This window comes from Aotus nancymaae, unplaced genomic scaffold, assembly GCF_030222135.1.
Source record: "Aotus nancymaae isolate 86718 unplaced genomic scaffold, 86718_ANA_hifiasm-v0.15.2.pri h1tg000041l, whole genome shotgun sequence".
In the NCBI taxonomy this organism is placed as follows: domain Eukaryota; kingdom Metazoa; phylum Chordata; class Mammalia; order Primates; family Aotidae; genus Aotus; species Aotus nancymaae.
The window spans coordinates 19,280,816-19,304,812 of NW_026988455.1; the positions used below are offsets into that span (position 1 = coordinate 19,280,816).

Here is a 23,997-nt window from a genome sequence, read left to right on the forward strand (position 1 = left end):
TGGAGGGCCTCCAGCCCTGTGTCGGCTGACAGATTGTCAATACACTGTGCCCCGGGCTGGGAGGTGGCTGGGGAACCCTGGAGGAAGCTGGACACCCACAGACCCCCACCCAGTTCTCCAGGACAATCCCTGATTGGACAACGCTGCCCTGTCCTGCCCCTCTAGCCTCTCCCTGCCCCCAGAGTACAGCAGGACCTGAATGGAGCCTGGAGAGACAGACACATCCAAACTCTCCATGTCTGGCCAATAGTGCTCTTCGACGTGGGCTCTGTGAGATGAGGTAAATTCTGTGCACCAACTTCCTTTACTCTCGGCAGGAGAGTGGCAAGTGGGAAGCTGGGTCCTGCCCATCAGAGGGACCAGCTGGTGGAGGGCTCCGCGCTGGGGGTGCCCTGGGATGAGGTAGGACGTGGTGAGCAGTGAGAGCTGCTGCTGCTGCTGGCACTGCTGCCGAGGCTCTGGGGGGCAGACCTCTCAAGGAGGTGGACCACAGGCTTCTGGGCAAACAGCACACCTTCATAGGTGGTGCCATCGATGTCCACAGACATGTTAATGCTCCCAATGCTGCTTGCGGTCAGGTTCAGTGCTGCAGCCGAGGCCTCTGCTCTGTCTTTCCTGCCATTGATCCTGATTTTCACGGGGAGCTGCCGTGCCATGCTGAAAAGGTTGCGCTGGAAGGCCTGCTGCACCAGGCGCTGCTCCTCCTTGGACAGCCTTGACGCCTTCTTCTCAGCAGGCTCCCCCGACTCCAGCCGCTCCCGCAGCTGCTCCAGCGTGGCAGTCCGAGTACCAGCCTGCTGGCTTGCCAAGGTCATGGGCACAGCCAGGCGATTTGGCACAGGCACTGTTGTCACTGGGGCTCCATCACCTTTCCTGAGAGTGGTTGCTGGGGATATCCACGGGCTACTGGTATTGGTGCCACTGCTGGAGCCAAGCCCAAGGATGGGAAAGTGGATCTTGGGTGGGGAGAGGAAGGCAGGGGTCTCGGCAGCGGCAGCAGCAGTGGCAGCAGCAGATGAGTAGCCGAAAAGGGAGGAGCTGTAGCTGGGCCGCCAGCCCTCCCTGCAGTTACCATCAGTGGCTACCTGGAGCTCGGCTGGGGAATTCAAGGCTTTCTTCTCACACTCATAGGCATAGAGATACTTCATGTACTGGGTCCTGAGGGTGAAGGCAGTGCTGGTGACGGATGTGGGCAGGTTCAGGCCTTTGGTGATCTCCCTCCAGATCTTCTCATTGATGATCTCCACCAGGCCCCGCTTCTCGGTCACCAGCTTATACAGCATGTACAGGTCCAGGATCTGCTTGGCCATGATGGAGATTTGGTTGATGTGGGTCCCCCTCTTCTGCATAAGATGAAGAGGTCATCCAGGAACTCTTTCCTTTCAGGATCACCGTCCAGTTCATACAGCTTGGCAAAATCTCGAGAGATCTCTCTTCCCCGGCCTCCATCTGCATCATCACTCCAGGCCAAACTGCCATTCTGCTTGAGCTGCTCATCCAGACTCCAGTTCGGCTGCCTGTCTGTGGAGACAGAAGGTGGGGCCTTGGAAGCATCTTTGGTATGGTCTTCTGTAGGCTGTTGTCCATGTGGTGGGAGCCCTGGTGCTGGAAGTAGACTGGACATGGGTGCCACTCTGGGATCTTGGCGAGCTACTTGCTGCACATGAAAATATTTTGAAGCAGCCTGGGTTTCTTTCTCAGCCACCTCTGCAACTTCATCATCCCCATCCTCATCCTCCAAACCTCCTTCCTCTTCCTCAAGCTCTGAGTTCACGTTGCCCCGTTCAAAACCTTGGGCCACTGCTGTGGTGGCTGGAACTCCGGCTAAGGGACCCAAGGGAGTGCTGCCAGAAGGCCTCCCAGGTGTGGCAGAAAGGAGAGTCGGCTGTGTGACCAGCTTCTGGGCAGACAAGAGCTGGGCTTCTCTCAGCTGCTGGCCCTGCTTCTCTCTGGCGTCCATCTGCAGAGGAGCCAGGTGCGGCTGCTTCTGCTGCTGCTGCTCCTCGGACATGAATGGCTCCATTACTCGGAATGAAGTGGCTCCATTACTGCCTCAAGCTTCACCCACAGAGTGGCATGACTCTGCACCTGGGCACAGCCCACCAGGCACACTGGGTCTAAACCTATGCGGGGCGCTCTGGGTTTTTGGGCGGTGGCGGAGGCGGCCGCTCAGGCCCCGGCCCGGCAGCAGCGTCTCGGACTCCTCCGCAGCCGGAGGCCACAGCCGGGGCGGGGCCCGCACCGGAAGCCTTGATGTTGTTTTCATTTTTCTCCAGATTAATGGTTTCCTTGTTAGAAAATATCTGTAGATCTTCTATCATTTGGAATTTGTTGAGACTTTATTTATGCTTCAGTGTATGCTTCTTTTTAAATAAATGTTCTGTACGTGCCTGAAAGTGATGTGCATTTTGGCAGCATTTGATTGAATGACAGTTTTATGAAGTTCAAATCTTCTAAATCCTCACATAGTTTCTTCTATTAATTAATGATAAAAATGTGTTAAAAAGAAAAATAATCAGAGTAGAGGATTTTCTTTGGAGTTCCAGAGATGTTTCTATTTATGAGTGTTGATGTTAGGTAAGTAAATATGTATTGTAATTATTTTACCTTCCTAATAATAACCTGTCTACATTAGCTTTTATGGTTAATATTTTTATGGTATGCCTTTTCAGTTTTTAAATCTTTAACCCTTCTGTATCCTAATGTTTTATATACAGCTTCTGAAAATAGCAGCAAGTTGGGTTTTTTGTTATAGTCTGTTCGTTTTTACTTTATTTATTTATTTATTTATTTATTTATGAGATGGAGTTTCACTCTTGTTACCCAGGCTGGAGTGCAATGACGCGATCTCGGCTCACCGCAACCTCCGCCTCCTGGGTTCAGGCAATTCTCCTGCCTCAGCCTCCTGAGTAGCTGGGATTACAGGCATGCGCCACCATGCCCAGCTAATTTTTTGTATTTTTAGTAGAGACGGGGTTTCACCATGTTGACCAGGATGGTCTCGATCTCTTGACCTCATGATCCACCCGTCTCAACCTCCCAAAGTGCTGGGATTACAGGCGTGAGCCACCGTGCCCAGCCGTTTTTACTTTAAAATAAATAGTTTAGTCAATTTATATTTAAAAAATTACTGATACATGTAGGCGTGCATTTTCCATTGTATCTGTGTTCATAGTTTATCCGTGTTCCATTTTCTCTTGTCTTCTCTTAGATTGTTTATATGTTCTTATCTAATTTACTTCCTTGTAATTTAGAAGTTGTATACTAACTTTTTAACTTTTTATTCTAATAATTATAGCATAGATACAATATCAATATCCATATTGTTCAGAGAAACAGAACCAATAAGACACACATACACAGTCTGAAAGCCAGCAGTCTTGAGACCCAAAAACAGTCCATTTTTCAGTTCAAGTCTGAAGGCAGTAAAAGACTCATATCCCAGCGATAGCAGTCAGGCATGAAGAGCTCCCTCACTGGAGAAAAGGTCAGCTTTTTTTGTTCTGTTTAGGCCTTTAACTGATTGGATGAGGTCCATTCACATTAGGGAGGGCAGTTTGCCTTACTCAGTCTACTGATTCAAATGTTAATTTCATCCAGAAATACTCTCACAAACACATCCAGAATAATGTTTGACCAAATATCTGGGCATCCTGTGGCCCAGTCAAGTTGAACACATAAAACTGACCACTACAGACACTTAATTGATCAAAGTCTCAGTTAATTTGTATCTTTACCTCATACCAAATAATAAAAGGGCCTCAGAAGACTCTTTGACTTTATTTTCCTTCCTCTCTTTTTATGCTGCTATTATTATTAACATTTCTTTTTTTATCTTTAAAATTCTACAAGGTGATATCATTTTTTTTCTATTTTTTATTATGGTAAAATATACATAACATACTTTTTATCATTATAACCATTTGTGGGTATACAGTTCAGTAACATTAAATATATTTACAATGTTATATATAACTATCATTACTATCCACACCAAAAATTACTATCCCCAACATAAACTTTGTACTCATTAATCAATTAGTATCCCTTTCCCCACTTCTTACCCTCTAGCAAGCTTGATTCTACTTTCTGTCTGTAAATTTGCCTACTCTAGGTACACTTACACTGGCTGCGTAGCCATTTGGGATTTGTAGCCTGTAGAGGGAAGGTTTTCCCTTTGAACTTTTAACCTTGGGCGGGTCCAATATTACTAAAGTTTCCTCATAATGGCATCCCTCATTTCATGAAATAAGTTATTTCTCAGTTTGTTTTCCATTCATTGGTTAATAAAAGTACTGAAGAATAGAGAGTTTTATCTGTGTCAACTTTAGTTGTTTCTCATTTTATACCTTATAGTGTGGATCAGCTCAAGATGAATTTAAAGCAAGTTGTGAAGAATATATTTTTAATCATTTTTGAAAAGTTAGATTATATACAAACTTATACAGAATAAGCTTATAGTAAATAATCTTATAAGATGTAATTTGGAACTACTTTCAAAATATATTTTAGTGGACTGATTAGTGGAAAGCTCTCTTTTAAGTTTATAAAGCTCTGGAAATCCTTCTGTATAAAAAATAAAAACTCAACTAAGTTTTATGGATCTTCGTTGATGCTTGATTTCTCTCAAAAAGAAAATGGTATAAGAAAGTGGAATGGGTTCATTTTGTACCAGCCATCATCTTAAAATCAGAAAATAGTTCATTGTGAAACAGAAATATTGGCAAAACAGAAGAGTTTCCATTTTTGATGATTTACCATGTTGGCACATGTCATCTAAGAGTGGCTACATCCCAACGATGGGAAAGCACTAAGTAAAAACAATCATGGAATGATCTAGTGATCACACTTGAAAAAAGTGTAGTGGTCTCATCCTAAAAAATATTTTTAAAACATCCTACTTTTCATTTCTGAAAAAAAAAAAAAGCAGTTGACTCTAAAGTCTTTAAGAAACCAAACAATCGGGGTGTTTGTTTCTATTATTTGATGTAAGGCAGAATCGTTTAGAAGGATTTAAACTGTTAAAGTCAGGAACAAACATGTAGGCAAAAACACAACAGTATTTTTGGAGGATTCAATTTTATTTTGTCCACGAGTGAAGATACTGCTGTGGATAATTGGCTGATCAATATAAGCTCCACTGAACTTTTGATTTTGTTAACAATGTACCTCAGTAAGTATTTAATATCCAACACATGCCACATATCCAATAACAGAGACCTTAAAAGATAGTTATATAACACAGAAGAGTGAGTATATCTGAAGAATGTTAAATTCTATGTTATAATTTTAAATGTTTTCAGTAAGAATATCGTAAAAAAAAACTTTATAGGAAAGTGAATAAATACATGAAAAGCATTTGTATCCTATATAACAATAAATGGTCATTTCTAACGTATACAGCTCCTACCAGTCAGTACTAAAATTACAAATATTCATGTAGAAAAATGTTCAAATGATATAAACATGAAAAAAATCCAAAAATGTCAGATAAAAGTGTTTCTTTTTTATTTTATAAACATTATTATTTTCTTTCCCTTATTTCTTTGGTATTTTCATCCAGCTACTTGGGTTGAACGCTCAGTTTATTTATTTTTTATTTCCCTAGTTACATAATAAATGCATTTAAAACTATGTATGAATAATTATCATAACACAAGTTTGACTAATTAAAAGCCTTTATTTTGACTGCAAAGGTTAGAATAATCTGAGAGCAGGACAGTTCTCTGGGTGGCCTTGGACCAGTACCCAGTTCTCTTCCCTTTCTCATTTGTAGCTCTCAAGAATAACTGTAGAATGTACTGGGAATGCAACATCCTGAGAGAGGGAGGAAACGGCCAGGACCACCCAGGCCCTGTTCCAGTCACCTTGGAAACAGAATATCTTTGAATGTTTTGTCCAAGGGGTAACTTCACCCTGAAGTATAAAACTGAACCCAAGGTGGGCTGCTTTTGGGGATCCCTCAGCTGAGGTACAAGTGTGGCATGCACAGACAGGACTGCGCCTCCCCCAAGCAGCTTTCCCCGGCCTTAGAGGACTAGCTTGCCATGAATCCCAGGTGCTGTGCACCCTTGCTGCCTATCTGTAAGTAACAAATTCATTATGTAACTTGTGTGTGTGTTCTGTCTCAGCAGACTCAACCAAGTTGGTAACCAGTGTCATATTATGCATATAACTGTAAATGTACAGATATTTTGATGTCTATCACATTACAGGATCTTTCTTTTAAATTAGTTATTAATTGTGTATTCCAGATCCAAGCCCTTCTCCTGAGAGGCTTCTGGCATAACAGTGAAGTTTGCTCTGTAAGAGGTTGAAGCCTGAGCTGGACACCATAACCAAGCTTGTTAGGTATGGACTGTTCCAGCAGTGCTGAGAAAGAGAAAACCCCCAAGCCCTCAAGGAGGTCTCTTCATAACATAGCACATTCTACTTTTTGCATAATTAAATCATTTCTTAACTTACCAACTGACAGAAAATCACTACCAATACCATTCTGTTCAACTTACATATTCCACCAAACCAGACGTGGTTGAACATCAATAGGGAACCACCCAGAGTGATTTGAGAAAAAAACCAAAACCAAATTCAGAAGGTCTTTACACTATTTAATTGTAACTGTGCTGAGTTAAATTATTAGAACGAGAAATTTTGTAACAATGTATTTTTTTATTTTTATTTATTTATTTATTGAGATGGAGTTTTGGTCTTGCCACCTAGATTAGAGTGCAATGGCGTGGTCTCAGCTCACTGCAACCTCCGCCTCCAGGGTTCAAGCGATTCTCCTGCCTCAGCCTCCCAGGTAGCTTGGATTACAGGTATGCGCCACCACACCCAGCTACTTTTTGTATTTTTAGTAGAGTCGGCGTTTCACCATGTTGGTCAGGCTGGTCTCGAACTCCTGACCTCAGGTGATCCACCTACGTTGGCCTTCCAAAGTGCTGGGATTACAGGCATGAGCCACCGTGCCCAGGCAACAGTTTATTTGAATCATGAGAATTTGTATTGGTTTTCATAAACTAGCTTCTTTCATCTCAGATTCCCTGAAGTACGATGGGATGTATAAATAACACGTAAAAATAACAGTAATAACAATTACTCCCTTAGGCTGCCGGCAGCAAGACACCTGAAATAAGCTCCTTTATATCATGTTTGAAAATCTCACAGGAAGAAAAGCTACAATGATCCCATCATTAAAAAGTAGTTTAGGCAAAGGGGCACGCGGGCCGCCGCCGCTCCGCTCCCGGCCCCCGCCGCCCGCTTCCCCCGCCGCCCGCTTCCCCCGGCCGCCCGCTTCCCCCGGCCGCCCGCTTCCCCCGGCCGCCCGCTTCCCCCGGCCGCCCGCTTCCCCCGGCCGCCCGCTTCCCCCGCCGCCCGCTTCCCCCGCCAGGCCCCTCCTCCCGGCGGCGCGGCGGAGTCAGGCCCCAGCGCTCCACCGGCAGCGAGCCCGCCGGCCGGGGACGAGCGCCGCGGCTCCTGCTGATCGCTCTCCTCCTCCTCCTGAGGTCACACAAGTGTTATGACATCGTTCCAACCAGTTCAAAGCTTGTCGTCTTCGATACTACAACTTAAAAAGGCCTTCTTTGCCTTGGTAGCCAATGGTGTCCGAGCAGCGCCACTGCGGGAGAGTAAAAAGCAAAGTTTTGTAGGAATGCTAACAGTTACAGATTTCATAAACATACTACACAGATACTATGAATCACCTATGGTACAGATTTATGAATTAGAGGAACATAAAATTGAAACATGGAGGGAGCTTTATTTACAAGAAACATTTAAGCCTTTAGTGAATATATCTCCAGATGCAAGCCTCTTCGATGCTGTATACTCCTTGATCAAACATAAAATCCACAGATTGCCAGTTATTGACCCCATCAGTGGGAATGCACTTTATATACTTACCCACAAAAGAATCCTCAAGTTCCTCCAGCTTTTTATGCGTGATATGCCAAAGCCTGCCTTCATGAAGCAGAACCTGGATGAGCTGGGAATAGGAACGTACCACAACGTTGCCTTCATACGCCCAGACACTCCCATCATGAAAGCCTTGAACATATTTGTAGAGAGACGAATATCAGCTCTGCCTGTTGTGGATGAGTCAGCAAAAGTTGTAGATATTTATTCCAAATTTGATGTAATTAATCTTGCTGCTGAGAAAACATACAATAACCTAGATATCACAGTGACCCAGGCCCCTCAGCACCGTTCACAGTATTTTGAAGGTGTTGTAAAGTGCAATAAGCTGGGAATACTGGAGGCCATTGTGGACAGAATAGTGAGAGCGGAGGTCCATCGACCAGTGGTGGTGAATGAAGCAGATAGTATTGTCGGTATTATTTCCCTGTCGGACATTCTGCAGGCCCTGATCCTCACACCAGCAGGTGCCAAACAGAAGGAGACGGAAACAGAATGACCGCCGTGAATGTAGACGCCCTCGTAGGAGAACTTGAACAAAGTTTTTGGGTCACGTTTTGCCTCATGAACACTGGCTGCGAATGGTTAAGAATGTATATCAGGGTTTAATGATGGGTATTTCTTCTAGTGATGTTGAAATTAAGCTTAAAAAAAAGAAAGATTTTACGTGCTTGAAGATTCAGACTTGCATTCAAAGACTGTTTTCAGACCTTTGTCTGAAGGATTTTAAATGCTGTATGTCATTAAAGTACACTGTGTCCTGAAGTTTTCAGTATTTTTCATTTCAAAGAATTCACTGGTAAGGAACAGGTGATGTGACATAAGATGAGTGCACGGCATGTCCAGATCACAGTGCCTTATGTCCAAATACAGCAATATGTCACCGCCGCAGCCGGGGCGCACGCGTGTGAAGCAACACCGAGCTTGAATGTGGGAGTCTTTGAACCTTTCACCAAATCCATTTGTTTTCATTAGATTTGTCAAAAACGTGTAATTTGAATATAAATAATTAAAACTTTAATGACACTTTTACACGTAAGTGTTTTGTTCTGGGCTACCGTGTAAACGAGGCTGCTTTACAATAGCTTTATTTATTTTTACTTTCATGTAATTTTTTACACATCTTTTGGTGGGTAAACTTCACCACATCCATGAATAAACTCTCGGTGGTTTTGAAATGGCAAATTTCTCATTATTTAAGTTTGGATCTGGAAAGGACATGACTTCTGAAATAGCCGCTGCTGGATTTTAAAAGCTGAGGTCTCTCAAAGTGTGGAGGAGACATTGCCGTCAAGTGGGAGCCAAGGGCTGGGAAGATGTCTATTTGTTTTCTTGTGTATTGAAATGTAAGATCATGATGTTTGTGTGACTGCAGATGCAACTGTTTTTGTAAATTTTATTGTGGCATATACAGTATTGTCATACAGTTGAAGAGAAACAATGTTTCCTAATCTAAGTGCTCTGAAAATGTTGAAACTATATATATATATATATATATATATATGAGGATAGTTTGATTCTCCTGTCACTGCTCTCACTATAGTCCCTTGTCCTGTGTTTCTTTTTAACGCCTGTCACCACCTGACACATGTATTTGTTTCTTTTCTTTCTTCAACTCCCTACTAAAATATGAGCTGCGTGAGATCAAGGAATTTGACATTTTGTTCACAATAGTGTCTTCAGTACCTAGGAACAGAGTGGACACACACACACACACACACACACACACACCCATTTGCTATTGGTGAGCTACGGTGCCTTTCTGATGCCCTCTTGACTGAGTCACAGGGAGGCTGGGTAACCTAGAACATTGGCAGACTGGATTGTTTCCTACTGGATACTGAGCATTAACTGCTCAGCACTAAATTATTGAGTGTAATGTTTTAAATCTTAATGGATAATTTTCCCTTATAATCAGCAGGGGCAGCTCTGCAAAAAAAAAAAAAAAAAAATCAGCGTAGTTAATAAACAGTGGTGCTACATTCTCTTTGCACACATAAGCTGCTGTGTGAAAGATTCTGCCTCCTGTGACCTCTGAGCTCCTTCTCCTTTTGAGAGACTCCCCCAGCATGCAGTAAGTGCCAATATACTCTCACGTCTTTGAGTTTCATGATTTGTGCTGGGACTCACTGGCCATATCATTGGTCTAAAGTTCTCCAAGAACCCCGGGTGAGCATGCCACAGGGAGATAACATTCTTCTCACTGGAAAAACATATTTAAAATAATTGCTAATGATTAAATGTTTGCAATATATGTGTGGGCAGTTATGGAACTTTCTATAAAGCCTAGGCAGATCTAAATGCCTATCAACTTGGAGGTGCTGTTTCCTTCGTAACAATTTAAGGTGTTTTGCCATGATTTCTGACTTGAATGTTCCTTTATTATAGGACATTGTCCCACTAATGTACATCTCCTCTGGAGGTTAGGCTAATCAGTCTTCAGTCTAAAAACTTTTCTTGACTACTGCTAATTAAGGATTATTGTTTGATGAATAAATAATTCTAAAAAAATGATTTCCTTATAAAAACTACATATGCTTGAAATAAAACTCCAAAGTCAGGTTACGCAGGCTTATCAAACAACTCTCTGAGCATAGAAATACAGAGTAAAACTTAAAACACATCTTTGTAAAATCATAAACACTGAATATCAACAAATCAAGACTCGTCTTGTTGAACTTGCTTTTCAAAAATTCAAATAAAAATGCATTTATACTAGTCAAGTTCCAATTTATGCAGTATGTAGTCTACTTCTGTAATAATTATAGAAGAGCCCTTATAATATAGATCTTTTTTCTTTAATAAAAAATTAACTTTGGGACTATTCTATTAAAAAAGAAGGAGAAGTTGGAAAAATTAAGCCTCCTAAGACTTCCCAGGTGAACTCTAGCCAGAGCAACAGGAAGACTTAGCAATGCCCTCTCATGCTTGGAGGCTGGAGGGAGAGTGGAAGTCAATTCCCCTTGAGTTCTTGTGGAATCTTCAGTCTGTTCTGCTAAATTAATAGCCAGCTTCTCAGACACCCAGACTGAGGAGGATAATGATCTAGTGCCTCGAAGTATAGACACACAGCCCTTCTCTCCAGGTTTACTGACGGCAGCTCCAGGGCTTCAAGTTCAGGCTCTCCTGCCTTTCTGCCCCTAAATATGAACTCAGAGAGACCAAAACAGCAGAAGACCATGAGAAACCCTGCAAGGTTTTCGGCACCTTAGTGACTCACGAATGAAGCCATTGGGCCTTTCTGAAACTCATCTTTTGAGAAGACAAACCTGAGAAGTCCTCTGCCACAGGGGAGGAAATGTGGCAGGGACTGACAGGGGCGATTGGGAAAGTTTGATAAATCTGTAATTTTCTGTTTCATAGGCATAAGATCTTTTTGGGGGTTTACTCACCACATGATATTTGTCACTAGGAAGTTTGTAGATTGTGCCTCTGTTGAAAATCCTTGCTTTTTTTGTATGTGTAGCTGTATATGCAGAGAGCCATATGTCTTATAATTTGGCCCTCCATCCCGCTCTTCCCAACACAGAGCAATGTCTGTGGTGCCAATGAGCCCATCAGGTCATGCCTCTGCTTGGCAGGACTGCACTCCCCCAGGAGTCTGCCTCTTCTTTTAGGGTTTTTCTTAGAGATAAATATGTTTTCTGTTCAATAATTGAGATTAAATTGTGCAAACAGATTGGCATTATGCATGTTTTTTCATGACATTATATAGTGAAAATATTCCCTTTGTCATAAAAATTACTTGAAATATCATTTGCATGGCTCCAATATTACATAACATGGATTCACGATTTTTTATTTAATCCCTTACCTGTTCTTGAACCCTTAACTGGTGTTTAACATTGCTTTATTTTCTTTGGATTTTTAAACAATGCCTTTTCCTGGGTGATGATAGCCATGGCAAAGCTGGTTTCATCACTGTCGGATGTTTTTAATTCTTGGATCCTGGATATCAAATCTTTAGAGATAATATCTGGGCCTGCTATGGTTTACTGTCTTTTATAACTTTACCCTTATCTGGTGATTAAATAATGCATGTGTTTTAGCACAGACACCTATTCTAAAATTGTCTATCAGTAAGAAGAATTGCATTGGCTTCTCTTTCCTCATAGAGTACCGAATTTAATTGGGTTATAATTCCTGCTATACAGTAGCTCACCAACAGTTGAGCTGTCAGCACTTACTCATGTGCTCCATGGGAAGTTTATGTGTCTGAGGCAAATGTTGGCAGGTGAAGCAGGCATCCCTGAAACCAGGCCTGGGTGGAAAGGAGGTAATCCTCTGCACAGAGTCTGGTGCTGCTGGGCCCACACACCTGGGAGCACTCCCTGGCTGTCCACACCCTGTTCCTTTCACGAATTTGGATTGTGTTTTCTTCTTTCTTGACAATTAGTGTAAGGGTGGTAGTTAAGAGTTTGGATTTTTTTTTTTTTTTTTTTTTTTTTTGAGACAGAGTTTTGCTCTTGTTGCCCAGGCTGGAGTGCAATGGTGCAATCTTGGCTCACTGCAACTGCTACCTCCTGGGTTCAAGTGATTTTCCTGCCTCAGCCTCCTGAGTAGCTGGGATAACAGGTATGTGCCACCACGCCTGGCTAATTTTGTATTTTTAGTAGAGATGAGGTTTCACCATGTCGGCCAGGCTGGTCTCGAACTCCTGACCTCAGGTGATCCACCCGCCTTGGCCTTCCAAAGTGCTGAGATTATAGGTGTGAGCCACTGCACCTGGCCAAAAGTTTGAATTTTGATTCAGGCATGACTTTGGCACTTAATTTGAGTCTCCAGGTAGGTCATGTACTTCAATTTTCTCACCTGCAGGGTGGGAATAATGGCAGGCTATATTCCAATAAGTTTTCATTGAAGGTAAATAATGTGACAGAGATCTGGCACATGTAAATGCTCAGTAAGTGGCAGCCATTTTTGCTTTTATTGCTTTCGTTACTAATTGAGTTTCAGATACCGTAATTAACAATGCATGTTATCCACCCACTTCTCTGCTGCTTGGATCCCAGACTAAATTTGCCACCTTCTTGGTAACTTCTAAGATTCACTTTGTACTCTTCTGTTTTTTAATTTACTCAATAAGTATTTAATGATACTCTGCCATGTGCTAGCCACCAGTTTAATAATACTCTGCTCCCATCTTTTGCCTAGTGTGCAGATATAAGGAGTTTTATGAAACTATAACCATACTGACAGATTTTTTATGTATCCACAAATGACAATCACACCATTTTAAAAGTACACTTCAAAATGCTCAGAGCAAACTTCAAATGTCTCACCACAGAAAATAATAACTGACATATTTGTATATTGTCACTTGTGTATCCACAAATGATAATCACACCATTTTAAGAGTACACTTCAGGCCGGGCGCGGTGGCTCACGCCTATAATCCCAGCACTTTGGGAGGCCGAGACGGGTGGATCACGAGGTCAAGAGATCGAGACCATCCTGGTCAACATGGTGAAACCCCGTCTCTACTAAAAATACAAAAATTAGTTGGGCATGGTGGCGCGTGCCTGTAATCCCAGCTACTCAGAAGGCTGAGGCAGGAGAATTGCCTGAACCCAGGAGGCGGAGGTTGCGGTGAGCCGAGATCGCGCCATTGTACTCCAGCCTGGGTAACAAAAAACTCCGTCTCAATAAAAAAAAAAAAAAAAGAAAGAAAGAGTACACTTCAAAATGCTCAAAGAGTAAACTTCAAATGTCTCACCATAGAAAATGATAATAATAAATGATGAATCTGTAAATTAGCTCGATTTAACATTCCATGTTATATACATATATCAAAACTTTACTTTGTACTCCATAAATGTGTACAATGACGATTTGTCAATTAAAAATAATATTAATTAAAAAGTTGCATGATGGTGAAAAATGTTTTGAAGGATAGAGGTTTGCTTATGCTCACATGATTCTGAGCAAATTAATCTGAGGTTTTCTTTTCACGATAAAACTTTATTATGTAGAGTTGTTATAGAAATTAACAATCGAGAAGTCACAAAAATTCTTTCAGTTCTCTTGTTTTACTCCTCAGATCAGTACACTTAGGGTGTTCACAAACTGTGTACATCGTGCTCTGAGTTAGCCAATTTAGAAACAGAGAGCTGGGCGCGGTGGCTCACGCCTGTAATCTGAGCACTTTGGGAGGCCGAGGCGGGTGGATCACGAGGTCAAGAGACTGAGACCATCCCGGTCAACATGGTGAAACCCCGTCTCTACTAAAAATACAAAAAATTAGCTGGGCACGGTGGCGCGTGCCTGTAATCCCAGCTACTCGGGAGGCTGAGGCAGGTGAATTGCTTGAACCCAGGAGGCGGAGGTTGCGGTGAGCCCAGGTTGCGGTGAGCCGAGATCGCGCCATTGCACTCCAGCCTGGGTAACAAGAGCGAAACTCCGTCTCAAAAAAAAAAAAAAGCGAAACTCTGTCTCAGAAACAGAGGGAGACAGTGAGGCGGGTGGAGACTGGAAGAGCTAAACAGAGTGTGAGGTGGAGAGATTGCATACCCTGGTGTGTATTTAAAATAAAACGTAGTGGAAATTAATAAGCTTGAAATTAGCTACCTTAGGCTATTAAACAAAACATTTTAATAAAGAAAATGAAATCATTTAAGTTCCCAGAGAATAGTAACTGTCACTAATAAAATTAATGTTTATTTAGGAAAAGCTTGTATCAGTTTCTGCAATTGAATCAATCAGCATCCAATGAGGAAACAGAAACCACATAGTAATTGGGACAGGAAAATTCAATATAAATAATATTAAATGTTATATGGGGTTAACAATAAAGGGATACAGTGAAGTCTGAAGTCTGGGATATTGCCCAAGGAAGAAACAAACTTGAAAAGGGGCCCCATCCCCCAAGGCTGGGCCTCCGACCTCACTGCAAGTGTGGTTGCAGCTCACCAGCTTGGGATGAGGTTCTCTGGGTTGCCCCAGGTAGAAGCTGGCAGGAGGGGACATGAGGCTGGAGCAGGCCAGCTGGGAGCTCCCACTGCGGTCAGCCCTGATCGTTTGGATGGACCACTGGGGTTTGGTGGACAGGCCCTGTTGGTAGTCCGCTCAGCATCAGTTCTCCGACTGTTGAACAATGACAAAGGCCGTGAAAGAGAAAGGGACAGGGAGTGTAATGGGAACAAGTGCTAACAGGATCATGGGAGCTGTTCGTCCACTACCGCACTGAGGGACTGAAGTAAGAAGCCAGAAAAGAATGGAAAATACAACAAGAAAGATTATTTAGAAATTAGTTTCAGAAGAGGGAGGTTGTGTGGGTTGAACAGTGTCCCTCCAAAGTTCCTGTTCAGCTGGAAGCTCAGCACAGGACCTTATTGAGAAACAGGCTTTTTGCCAGGAAAATCAAGTTAAGATGAGCTCGTACTGGGTCCATGTGCGCCCTCATCCCATGACTCCTGTCCTCACAGGAAGAGACGCAGAGACACAGAGGGAAGAACATCATGAGATCACGGTGTGGAGACTGCAGTAGTGCAGCTGTAGGCCAGGGATTGCCAGGAAGCACCGGAAACTGGGAGAGAGGCAGGGAGAACAGTCCTACCCTCCAAACCTCCAGAAAGAAGCCAGCGCTGCCCAAGCCTTGATTTTGGACTTCCGGTCTCTAGAACTTGGGAGACAATACATTCTTATTGTCTGGAGCCCCCAATTTGCGGTACTTTGGCGGCACCAGCAAGCTAAAACAGATATGGGACTCAATTCTATCTTGAGCACCGTTGAACTGCAAAATGAAAGCTTTAGAAAGCACAAGAGAGCTAGAATTATTTAATAAGAAGTGTAGTTATATGTATCACTAAGGGAAAACATCCTTTGTTTTCTAAAAGAAAAATTAGATTTCTTATTGAAGCAGGGAGAAGATTTTTGCCTACCATTCTCATTATGATTAAAGATACCAATTTATCATTGATAATACAGATTATAAAACAGAATTACATTAGGGGATGAGAGTGTGAATACCACCAGGACATTAAATAAAATAGTTGAGGAATGAGGTAATTGACCCAGACTTGTTGGATTCAATCAAGGTTTTTAAGGCTACTGTATTCCATTTCCTTTCATCATAGTATCATATATGTACCCTACCATAGGGAGAGACACAGCGTAGCTTACATAATGAAATGGCTTTACAGCTAATTTGATTCTGCATTTGAAAACCAAACAATTCCCAACATTTATGCTGGTTCATCTTCAGCACAGTTGTTGCGTGACTGAGTTACTTATGAGGAGATCTGGAGTTCACATTTAGGACAAGGTCTGTTAATTCTGGTTCACAGAAAACTTTCCAACCTCCGCGCTTTGCTGTTTACATTGTGTTTGTTTTATCTTTAAAAACTGTAACTTTTATACTTTTATACTATCATGAAGCAAGCAGAGCCTTGATTTACATTTTGCGTTATGCATAATTATTTCAACCTACTTTTGATAGTCCCCACTTTGGGAAAATGAGGGTGCACAGGCCACACGTCCCCACCGGCTCTTTCCCCTTGTAATGGTGACTTTTATCTGTTAACATGACTGGGCTAAGGAATGCCCACAGAGCTGGCAAAACATTCTTTCCGGGTGTGTCTGTGAAGAGATAAGCATTTGGATTGGTGGACCTGGTAAAGATCACCCTCACAAATGTGGGCAGGTATCATCTGAACCACGGAGGGCCCAAGTAGAACAAAAGGGCAGAGAAGGGGGAATTTCTTGTTGATATTTGGCCTGGGACAGCCCCCTGCTCCTGCCCTCTGACAGTAGTGCTCTAATTCTCAGGCCTTTGGACTCAGATTGAATTGCACTGTGGGCTATCCTGGTTTTTCCACTTTCAGATGGCAGACCATGGGACTTCTCAGCCTCCAGAATTCTGTGGACCAATTCCAATATAAACGTATGTACACATACAAATATGTGTGTATTTATCTCTGTGACCAGATATACATCTATGTCTCCCCTATTGGGTTCTTTTCTTTGGAGAACGCTAATACACTCCTATATTGATGCTCTTACATCTGGCATACATAAGAGGAAATGCTTTTTTGGGATAATTATTTATAATATACGAGTTAGAGAATCATTTATGTTTCTTACAAATTTTGATATGCATACAGCTGCCTCATCAATTTGCAGCCCCAGTGGGGCCCAGGGCAGAGTCCCGGGCTGGGAGAGCTGGGGTCTGGGTGCAGAAGGGCGTGCAGGAGGCTGACCACTCTAGCACTGTGCTGGGCCTCAGCTGCACCATGCCCTGTTCCCTCAAAGCCACACTGTCTTTTGCAGAGGTTGCCTCTATACAAGGTGTTTTCTTATGGAGTTTTATGCCTTTAGAACAGTTGTTGTAAAATACACATGATAGAATTTACCATTTTAACCATGTTTACGTGTACAGTTCAGTGGTGTTAAATACGTTCACACTTTTGAGCCGTCGTTACCACTGCCCATTGTCACATGTCTTCATCTTCGGCACTGCCCATTTAAAATTGTAATTATCATAAATTATCATCCACACTCAAAGGAATATTGTTATCAATTTCATTTTTCTTTGTCTTTTTTTTTTTTTTTTTTTTTTTTTTTTGTCTCTTGAAGAACTGCCCTGGAGTGCTAGGACCTTATAAAACATTTGTTTCTTTTGTTTTTTGGCAGGGGGCAGGAGACAGAATCTCACTCTGTCCCCCAGGCTGTAGTGCTGTGGCACGATCTCAGCTCACTGCAACCTCTGCCTCCCAGATTCAAGTGATTCTCATGCCTCAGCCTCCCGAGTAGCTGGGATTACAGGTGCACATCATCACGCTCTGCTGATTTTTTGTACTTCTAGTAGAGACAGCATTTCCCCATGTGGCCAGGCTGGTCTCGAACTCCTGACCTCAGGTGATCCACCCACCTCGGCCTCTCAAATTGCTGGGATTACAGGCATGAGTCACCATGCCCGGCCAGAAAGCGTTTGTTTCTTTATCTTTGAGGACCATCGCAAGTAACAGGGCTCCGAGCTTTTGCTCATGTTCTGCTACCTTGGAATCTGAGGGTGACTGCAGCCATGGTATAGCCTTTTTTCATCAGAAATCAAATGGCATCTAGTTGACAGAGGCGAGGGCCTGCAAAATCCTACAACATCCGGGACAGTCAGCCCCTTACTACAAAAAAAATTATCAGGTACAAAATGTCAATAACGCTGAGGTACAGAAACTGAGTTCTCAGTGAAATGAACAAATCTTTAATAACAGTGACCTGGCCTGAAACTTTAATGTTTCTTTATTGTTTTAAACTTTCATTTGGTTGATTATAGGGGCAGCAAATCTGTCAGTTTTGCCATTTATTTCTGATGCTTTACTTGTACAATGTTCCCTGAAATCTTTACAGTTTAATTCTTGCCAAATTTGTTGTAGCCAACTTTAGCCATGGAGTGAACGCCATAGTCCCTCAACACTGTCACTTGAATGACACATGGCAATGGGTTAGCCACATCCGGGAGCAGGACCTGGAGACCAGCACATTTCCTGTTGTAAACAGTCTCCTACTGACCTTTGTGGGAAAGAAGAAAGAAAACACAGACCTGGATTCTTAAATCTTCAATTATGAGTGACGTTTGCATCATCACTCCGTTGTAGTTCCACTTACGGTTTTTAGAATACCTAAAAACACAATAAAGTATTTTGAGAAACGTAAAAAAAAAACTATAGACATATACACAATGCGGTGATACAAATGTGAAGATCGGCCGGGCGCGGTGGCTCACGCCTGTAATCCCAGCACTTTGGGAGGCCGAGGCGGGTGGATCACGAGGTCAAGAGATCGAGACCATCCTGGTCAACATGGTGAAACCCTGTCTCTACTAAAAATACAAAAAATTAGCTGGGTATAGTGGTGCGTGCCTGTAATCCCAGCTACTCAGGAGGCTGAGGCAGGAGAATTGCCTGAACCCAGGAGGCGGAGGTTGCGGTGAGCCGAGATAACGCCATTGCACTCCAGCCTGGGTAACAAGAGCGAAACTCCGTCTCAAAAAAAAAAAAAAAAAAAAAAAAGTGAAGATCATAAAGTCCTTTAATTGTTGTAAGTGGAATTAAAGTAAGGCATAAGCAAGACTCACTGGTGCCTGAGCAGCAGGGGGCAGTAGAGGTGTCAGCATACCTTTAGGAGCCCAAGTCCCTGGGGCGTGGGTGAGGCAGGCCCTTCATCCCCGGGCAGAACTGAGCTTGTTCTTGTCATGTTTGACCTCAGTCCTCTGACACAGCCAGAACACAAAATGTTTTTATCTGCCTATTGAGAATCATGTAAGTGCAGGGTTTTTTTTTTTAAGTAATTATGAGGATGAGTGAAACTTTCACTGTAATGTTTGGTAAGTAATGAGATGATTCAGTTTTATGTCTATCTCGATTTGAGGAAGAGAGAATGGTGAGGGAAGCTTTGGGGACACAGGTTCATCTGGAACCACAGACACTTAAATGTGGACAAGTCTTTAATGATGTCTGATCCTCACTTCCTCCCAGTTGCAGGTGTCTATTTCATCTCTTTGGCTGTTCCTCTAGAATCGACTTTAGCTTTTCCAGTGGCCAGGAGCCCTGGTCCCAGTCACGGTTGTGAGGCTGTCTGTTCCATTACTGGGCACCTTGATTTCTTAAAACTGAGCTTCTGGAAACATTCACCTGGGTGTGGCAGTCACAGTCTCTAACAGCCTCCTAATTCCTGCTTTCTCTCTTTCCTTCCTGTAATCCTTCCACACGTGAAAAGGCTTCAGTAGCCCCCACCATCCTCCATGTCACCTTGGACACCCTGAGTTTGCCTTTGTTAATGTCAGAGCCAGGACCTCAGGAAAAAAAAGGTCTGAGATACATTTTTGTGCAGAGCAAACAGACTTTCCATGTATATTACCTTTCCTGTAATATTGTCCGCTCAGGTAGCTGTGTGCCTTCTTCCCTCTTTTAGCACCAGTTGATACTGAGTTTATGGTTAATTAGTAAATGTGTTAATTGCATTTTTTTTTCAAAAATCAGTAAGCCCGAACATGTACCTAGCATTTTGCAGGGATAAGGGTATGGAAAGATACAATGCCATGGACATCCTGCAACACACACACCCCAGAACTTACAATTTAATTAGGTATCAGTGCAAACAATTGGTACACGGCAATGTGGCAATTGTGTAACAGCTATTATTGCACCAACCAAAATTCAATATGTTAAACATGGAACTCTTCAGGTTATTATAAGAATGCTGCTTGACTCTGATAGGCCCAGGGCAGACTGTGAAACATCCATTCCACTAAATCCAGAGCAGTCAGGGAGGAAGGGGTTTTCCTATCTCAGCCGCTTCACTTCCAGCCCAGACTTGTGCTGTATTAACCTCTATTTCCCCAGCACAGCAGACTGGGAGACTTTTTACCTCTTTTTTCAGGACTCCTCCCCCTTCCACCACAAGCAGAGTTGCAAGATTTAGAAAATGAAAATTTAAGACACTCAGTTAAATTTGGATTTTAGTTAAACAACAATTATTGAGTATAAGTATGCCCCAAATATTGCATTTTATTTTATTTTATTTTATTTTTTCTAGCAGGCATGCCCTCAAGGACTGCAGCCTCCATCCACCCTCATATGAGCCTGCTTTAAAATCTTGCCTGCCAGTACTTGCAGGCTACGATTATTGACCTCCAGCGCCCAGTTTCAGGTGGGAGGAGAGACCCAGTCCCACCCTAGCATGTCATCTTTGTGGAATCCCAAAAGAGACAATATGTAGAGGACAGGAATGCCAAAGATGATGCAGGGGGTAATAGGGTACTGTCTTTTTAAAGCCCCCTTCCCCGCTTCACACCCAGCAATGCCCTTACTATAAAGGTGTCCTTGTTTTTTTTTTTTGACAAATTCACAATCTCCGCCTCCACAGATTTCGGGCGCCCCCTGCTGGTTACACTTTGCCAGTAGTCTATCGCAACCCACCAGGTTTGCTGACGCTGGACTGGCATTTACCTGTCAAAGTAATTTAAACCATAGGATTTACTCCCAAATGGGGAGGCTAGGGGTGAGGAGGGAAGAACAGATAAAATTGGAGAAGGGCATAGTTGTGGGTTTAGACTAATCAGAACAAGATTCTAAATTATAAAGATAGGAAATGGTACTGCAGGAAAGCTGTATCAGTCTCCCCTGCAAAATAGGCCACCTTGATCAGTGATGTCTTAGGCTTCCCCAGAGTGGTTCATTCACAGCCTCCCTCCTTTACGCTCCCCCAGATTCTCTTTCGTTTAGATTGTGTTGACTCAGCTCAGGGAATGAATGTATGTATTTGCCAACATTACTGAGTTCACTAATTTAAAAACACTGAAAAAAATCTTACTTTCCCTCTGCGTTTGGTGACTTTTACCCCCAGAACTCTTCTTAGGAAGCCTATGACAATGAAGAGATTATAAAAGCAAGGGTCTTTCCAATTCCCTTCTCCCACTGTGCTGTGGCGCGAACACTCAACCTGGAGTCTAACGTTCTTAATTTCTGGCCCAGATCTCTAGTGGCTGGGTCTCTGGATGCTTCTCAGACTCCTAGAGTCTTCAGGTTACTCAGTCAAAAGAATGTTCTAAACTAGTTGCCTGTGAGGCTGCTGAACACATTGGCTAGTTGAATCACACAATTGATTTGCCTGACAACTGTTCACTAAACTGTATATCTTAACGTAGTATGTGGATTTAACTGGTGGTGTTACTGATGTGTCAAAATTGTGAGTGCATTCCAGGTTTTCATTGTTGTTATTTTCCATCTTCCATTACTTTGAAGGACACATGTTACAGGACACAAAGAAATATTAAACTTGCAAAGCATATGAATAATGGCAAATTTATTATTATTAATAAAAATATAATAAACAGCATAGATTACTTCAGGTTCTGATTAAAGCTACGTCTTGCATTTGGACCATTTTGAGTAGTCCTTATTCTGCCAAAAAATTATAATTATAAAATTTGTGAATCATGCAGAAAACATTGGAACTAAATTATTGGCATTGGTTTGGAAAGGTGATTTCCAATTTTAAATGAAAATTTCAGTTGTTTTCCGTTACCCTTGTGATCTTTCAACAGATTTTTGTCATCTGTGTAGAAGCTGTTATTGAATTTTCTTGCTTAGATTATATGATTTCTGTTCAGAGAATTAAATTCCCCATTACACTGTGTTTTGTTTCTCTATAATATAAATGGAAAATTATGTAGCAGGGAATTTATACATTTGTTTTGCACCTGTGGTATTTAAAATGTGGCAGGCATTTAGAGCTGTCATAAAGACCGAGGCTGAAAATGCTTTATTGCATATGATTATCCTTCTCTTATTGCTTTTGAAAAGGAATGAAATAGAGCCATTTTAATATTCATGTGTTCCATCCAAACAGAGGATTAAATAATGAAAGTGTGTAACTTACGTTTGCTTCCATACAGATAGTTTTATCTTGCCATCTTCAGTCATTGTTTTGGTCTTGCATTAGGATACTATGAAGTGGATCATAAAATATACTTCCTGAGTGCTCTTTGATAAACAAGTGTGTGAAATGTGCTTGACCCTGATCTGTGCAGTAGAGCATTTCAGACTAATCACAAACTACGGAGTGTAGTCAAAGCAGCAGCTCAGACTGCTTTCTCTGCAGAAATTGGAGCTAAAGCGTTGGTGAGAATACAGTGTTCAGCTTCTCATGTTGTACCTAATGGCAGCCACGGTTAAAATATCATGAATCCAGCAGTGATGGATGCCAGAAGTACCTGATACCCATCTAACATAACCCTGCTCAAAACCTTTTGATCATTAGGGTCTAATGAACAAACTCCCAACCTTAGTCTGGTCTGACTTACGCTGTTTTCTCAGACAGTTCTCCCAGTTTCCCAGATCACACTGGTTTGAAGGCTGTTTGGTAGACAACCTTTGAGTCTTTCTGTCTTCATATTGCAGGTATACCTGCAGAATGAAGCCCCTGGCTTCATTTACTCACAGATAAACTGACTTGACAACAATAAGCCTTTATAAGAACTCCAGAAACTAGTTAAGAAATCATTGCACCTCAGGCAAGCTCAAAGCCAAGAACATCCACATTACAAGGAGTAAGAAAGGTCATTTCATTTCAACCTTAATAGCTCCTCCTCGAACCTGGCACAACACAGCAAAATTAAAAGTCCAACTTATGCCTCTTCCTTTGAGAGGGAAAGAAAAGAGTAGAACATACATTTAATGTTCTAGCTTTTCAGGGGACTGCTCAGGGACTGGTTTCCCTCTCACCTGGCTTGAGGCAGTGACGAGGAACCAGCATGGTATGAATGTCTTAGGACTGCTGAGAAGAAAATATTACTCAGCAGTTTGGTGCAGCACCAGAGAACCTTATCACCATGGAAGAGCTTGGATTGACTGGAAGAAAATGCCCAGCTCATGGTTACTCATTTGGAAGAAAAAGAGAAGAGTGGAACATGCATCCAGCAATTCAGCATTTTTTTTTTTTTTTTTTTTTGGTCGGGGGCTGCTCTGCAAACAGACTCCCATCTTACCTGACTCGGAACATTGACAGAACTTGCATACTTTGGATGCCTATGGTCACAGAGAACAAAAGGGTATTAAGCAGCTTATTACATCAGAGAATTTCTAGTACTGCAGACAGACATCAGGGTCAGCAAGAGATTAAAAGCTCCTGAAAAAGAAACTGCAAACCTCTCTAACTGTGAAATTACATATAAAAGCTCAGAAAGAGGCATCCCCAGAAAAGATTTGAGAATCTCTAACCATTGTAGAAGACAGTGTGGTGCTTCCTCAAGTACCTAGAAATAGAAATTCCATTTGACCCAGCAATCCCTTTACTGGGTATACACCCAAAGGATTATAAATCATTCTATTATAAAGACACATGCACACCTATGTTCGTAGTGGCACTGTTTACAATAGCAAAGACCTGGAACCAACCCAAATGCCCATTGACGATAGACTGGACAAGGAAAATGTGGCACATATACACCATGGAATACTATACAGCCATAAAAAATGATGAGTTTGTGTCCTTTGTAGGGACATGGATGAATCTGGAAACCACAATTCTCAGCAAACTGACACAAGAACAGAAAATCAAACACCACATGTTCTTACTCATAGACAA

At 42.3% G+C, this 23,997-nt stretch overlaps 1 protein-coding gene and 1 pseudogene across 1 annotated transcript; one reads left to right on the forward strand and one right to left on the reverse strand.

Annotated features, from left to right (window-relative positions):
* Positions 1 to 350: 350 nt before the first annotated feature.
* On the reverse strand, positions 351 to 2,321 carry LOC105723720 (AT-rich interactive domain-containing protein 3B-like; annotated as a pseudogene).
* A 1,139-nt stretch (positions 2,322 to 3,460) lies between these two features.
* Positions 3,461 to 8,679, forward strand: LOC105723719 (5'-AMP-activated protein kinase subunit gamma-2). Its single transcript, XM_012461910.3, is given in 3 exon segments — positions 3,461 to 3,487; positions 7,210 to 7,562; positions 7,564 to 8,679. Coding segments are annotated over 3 exon segments (1,230 nt in total). The 3' UTR covers positions 8,414 to 8,679.
* The last annotated feature ends 15,318 nt before the right edge of the window (positions 8,680 to 23,997 follow it).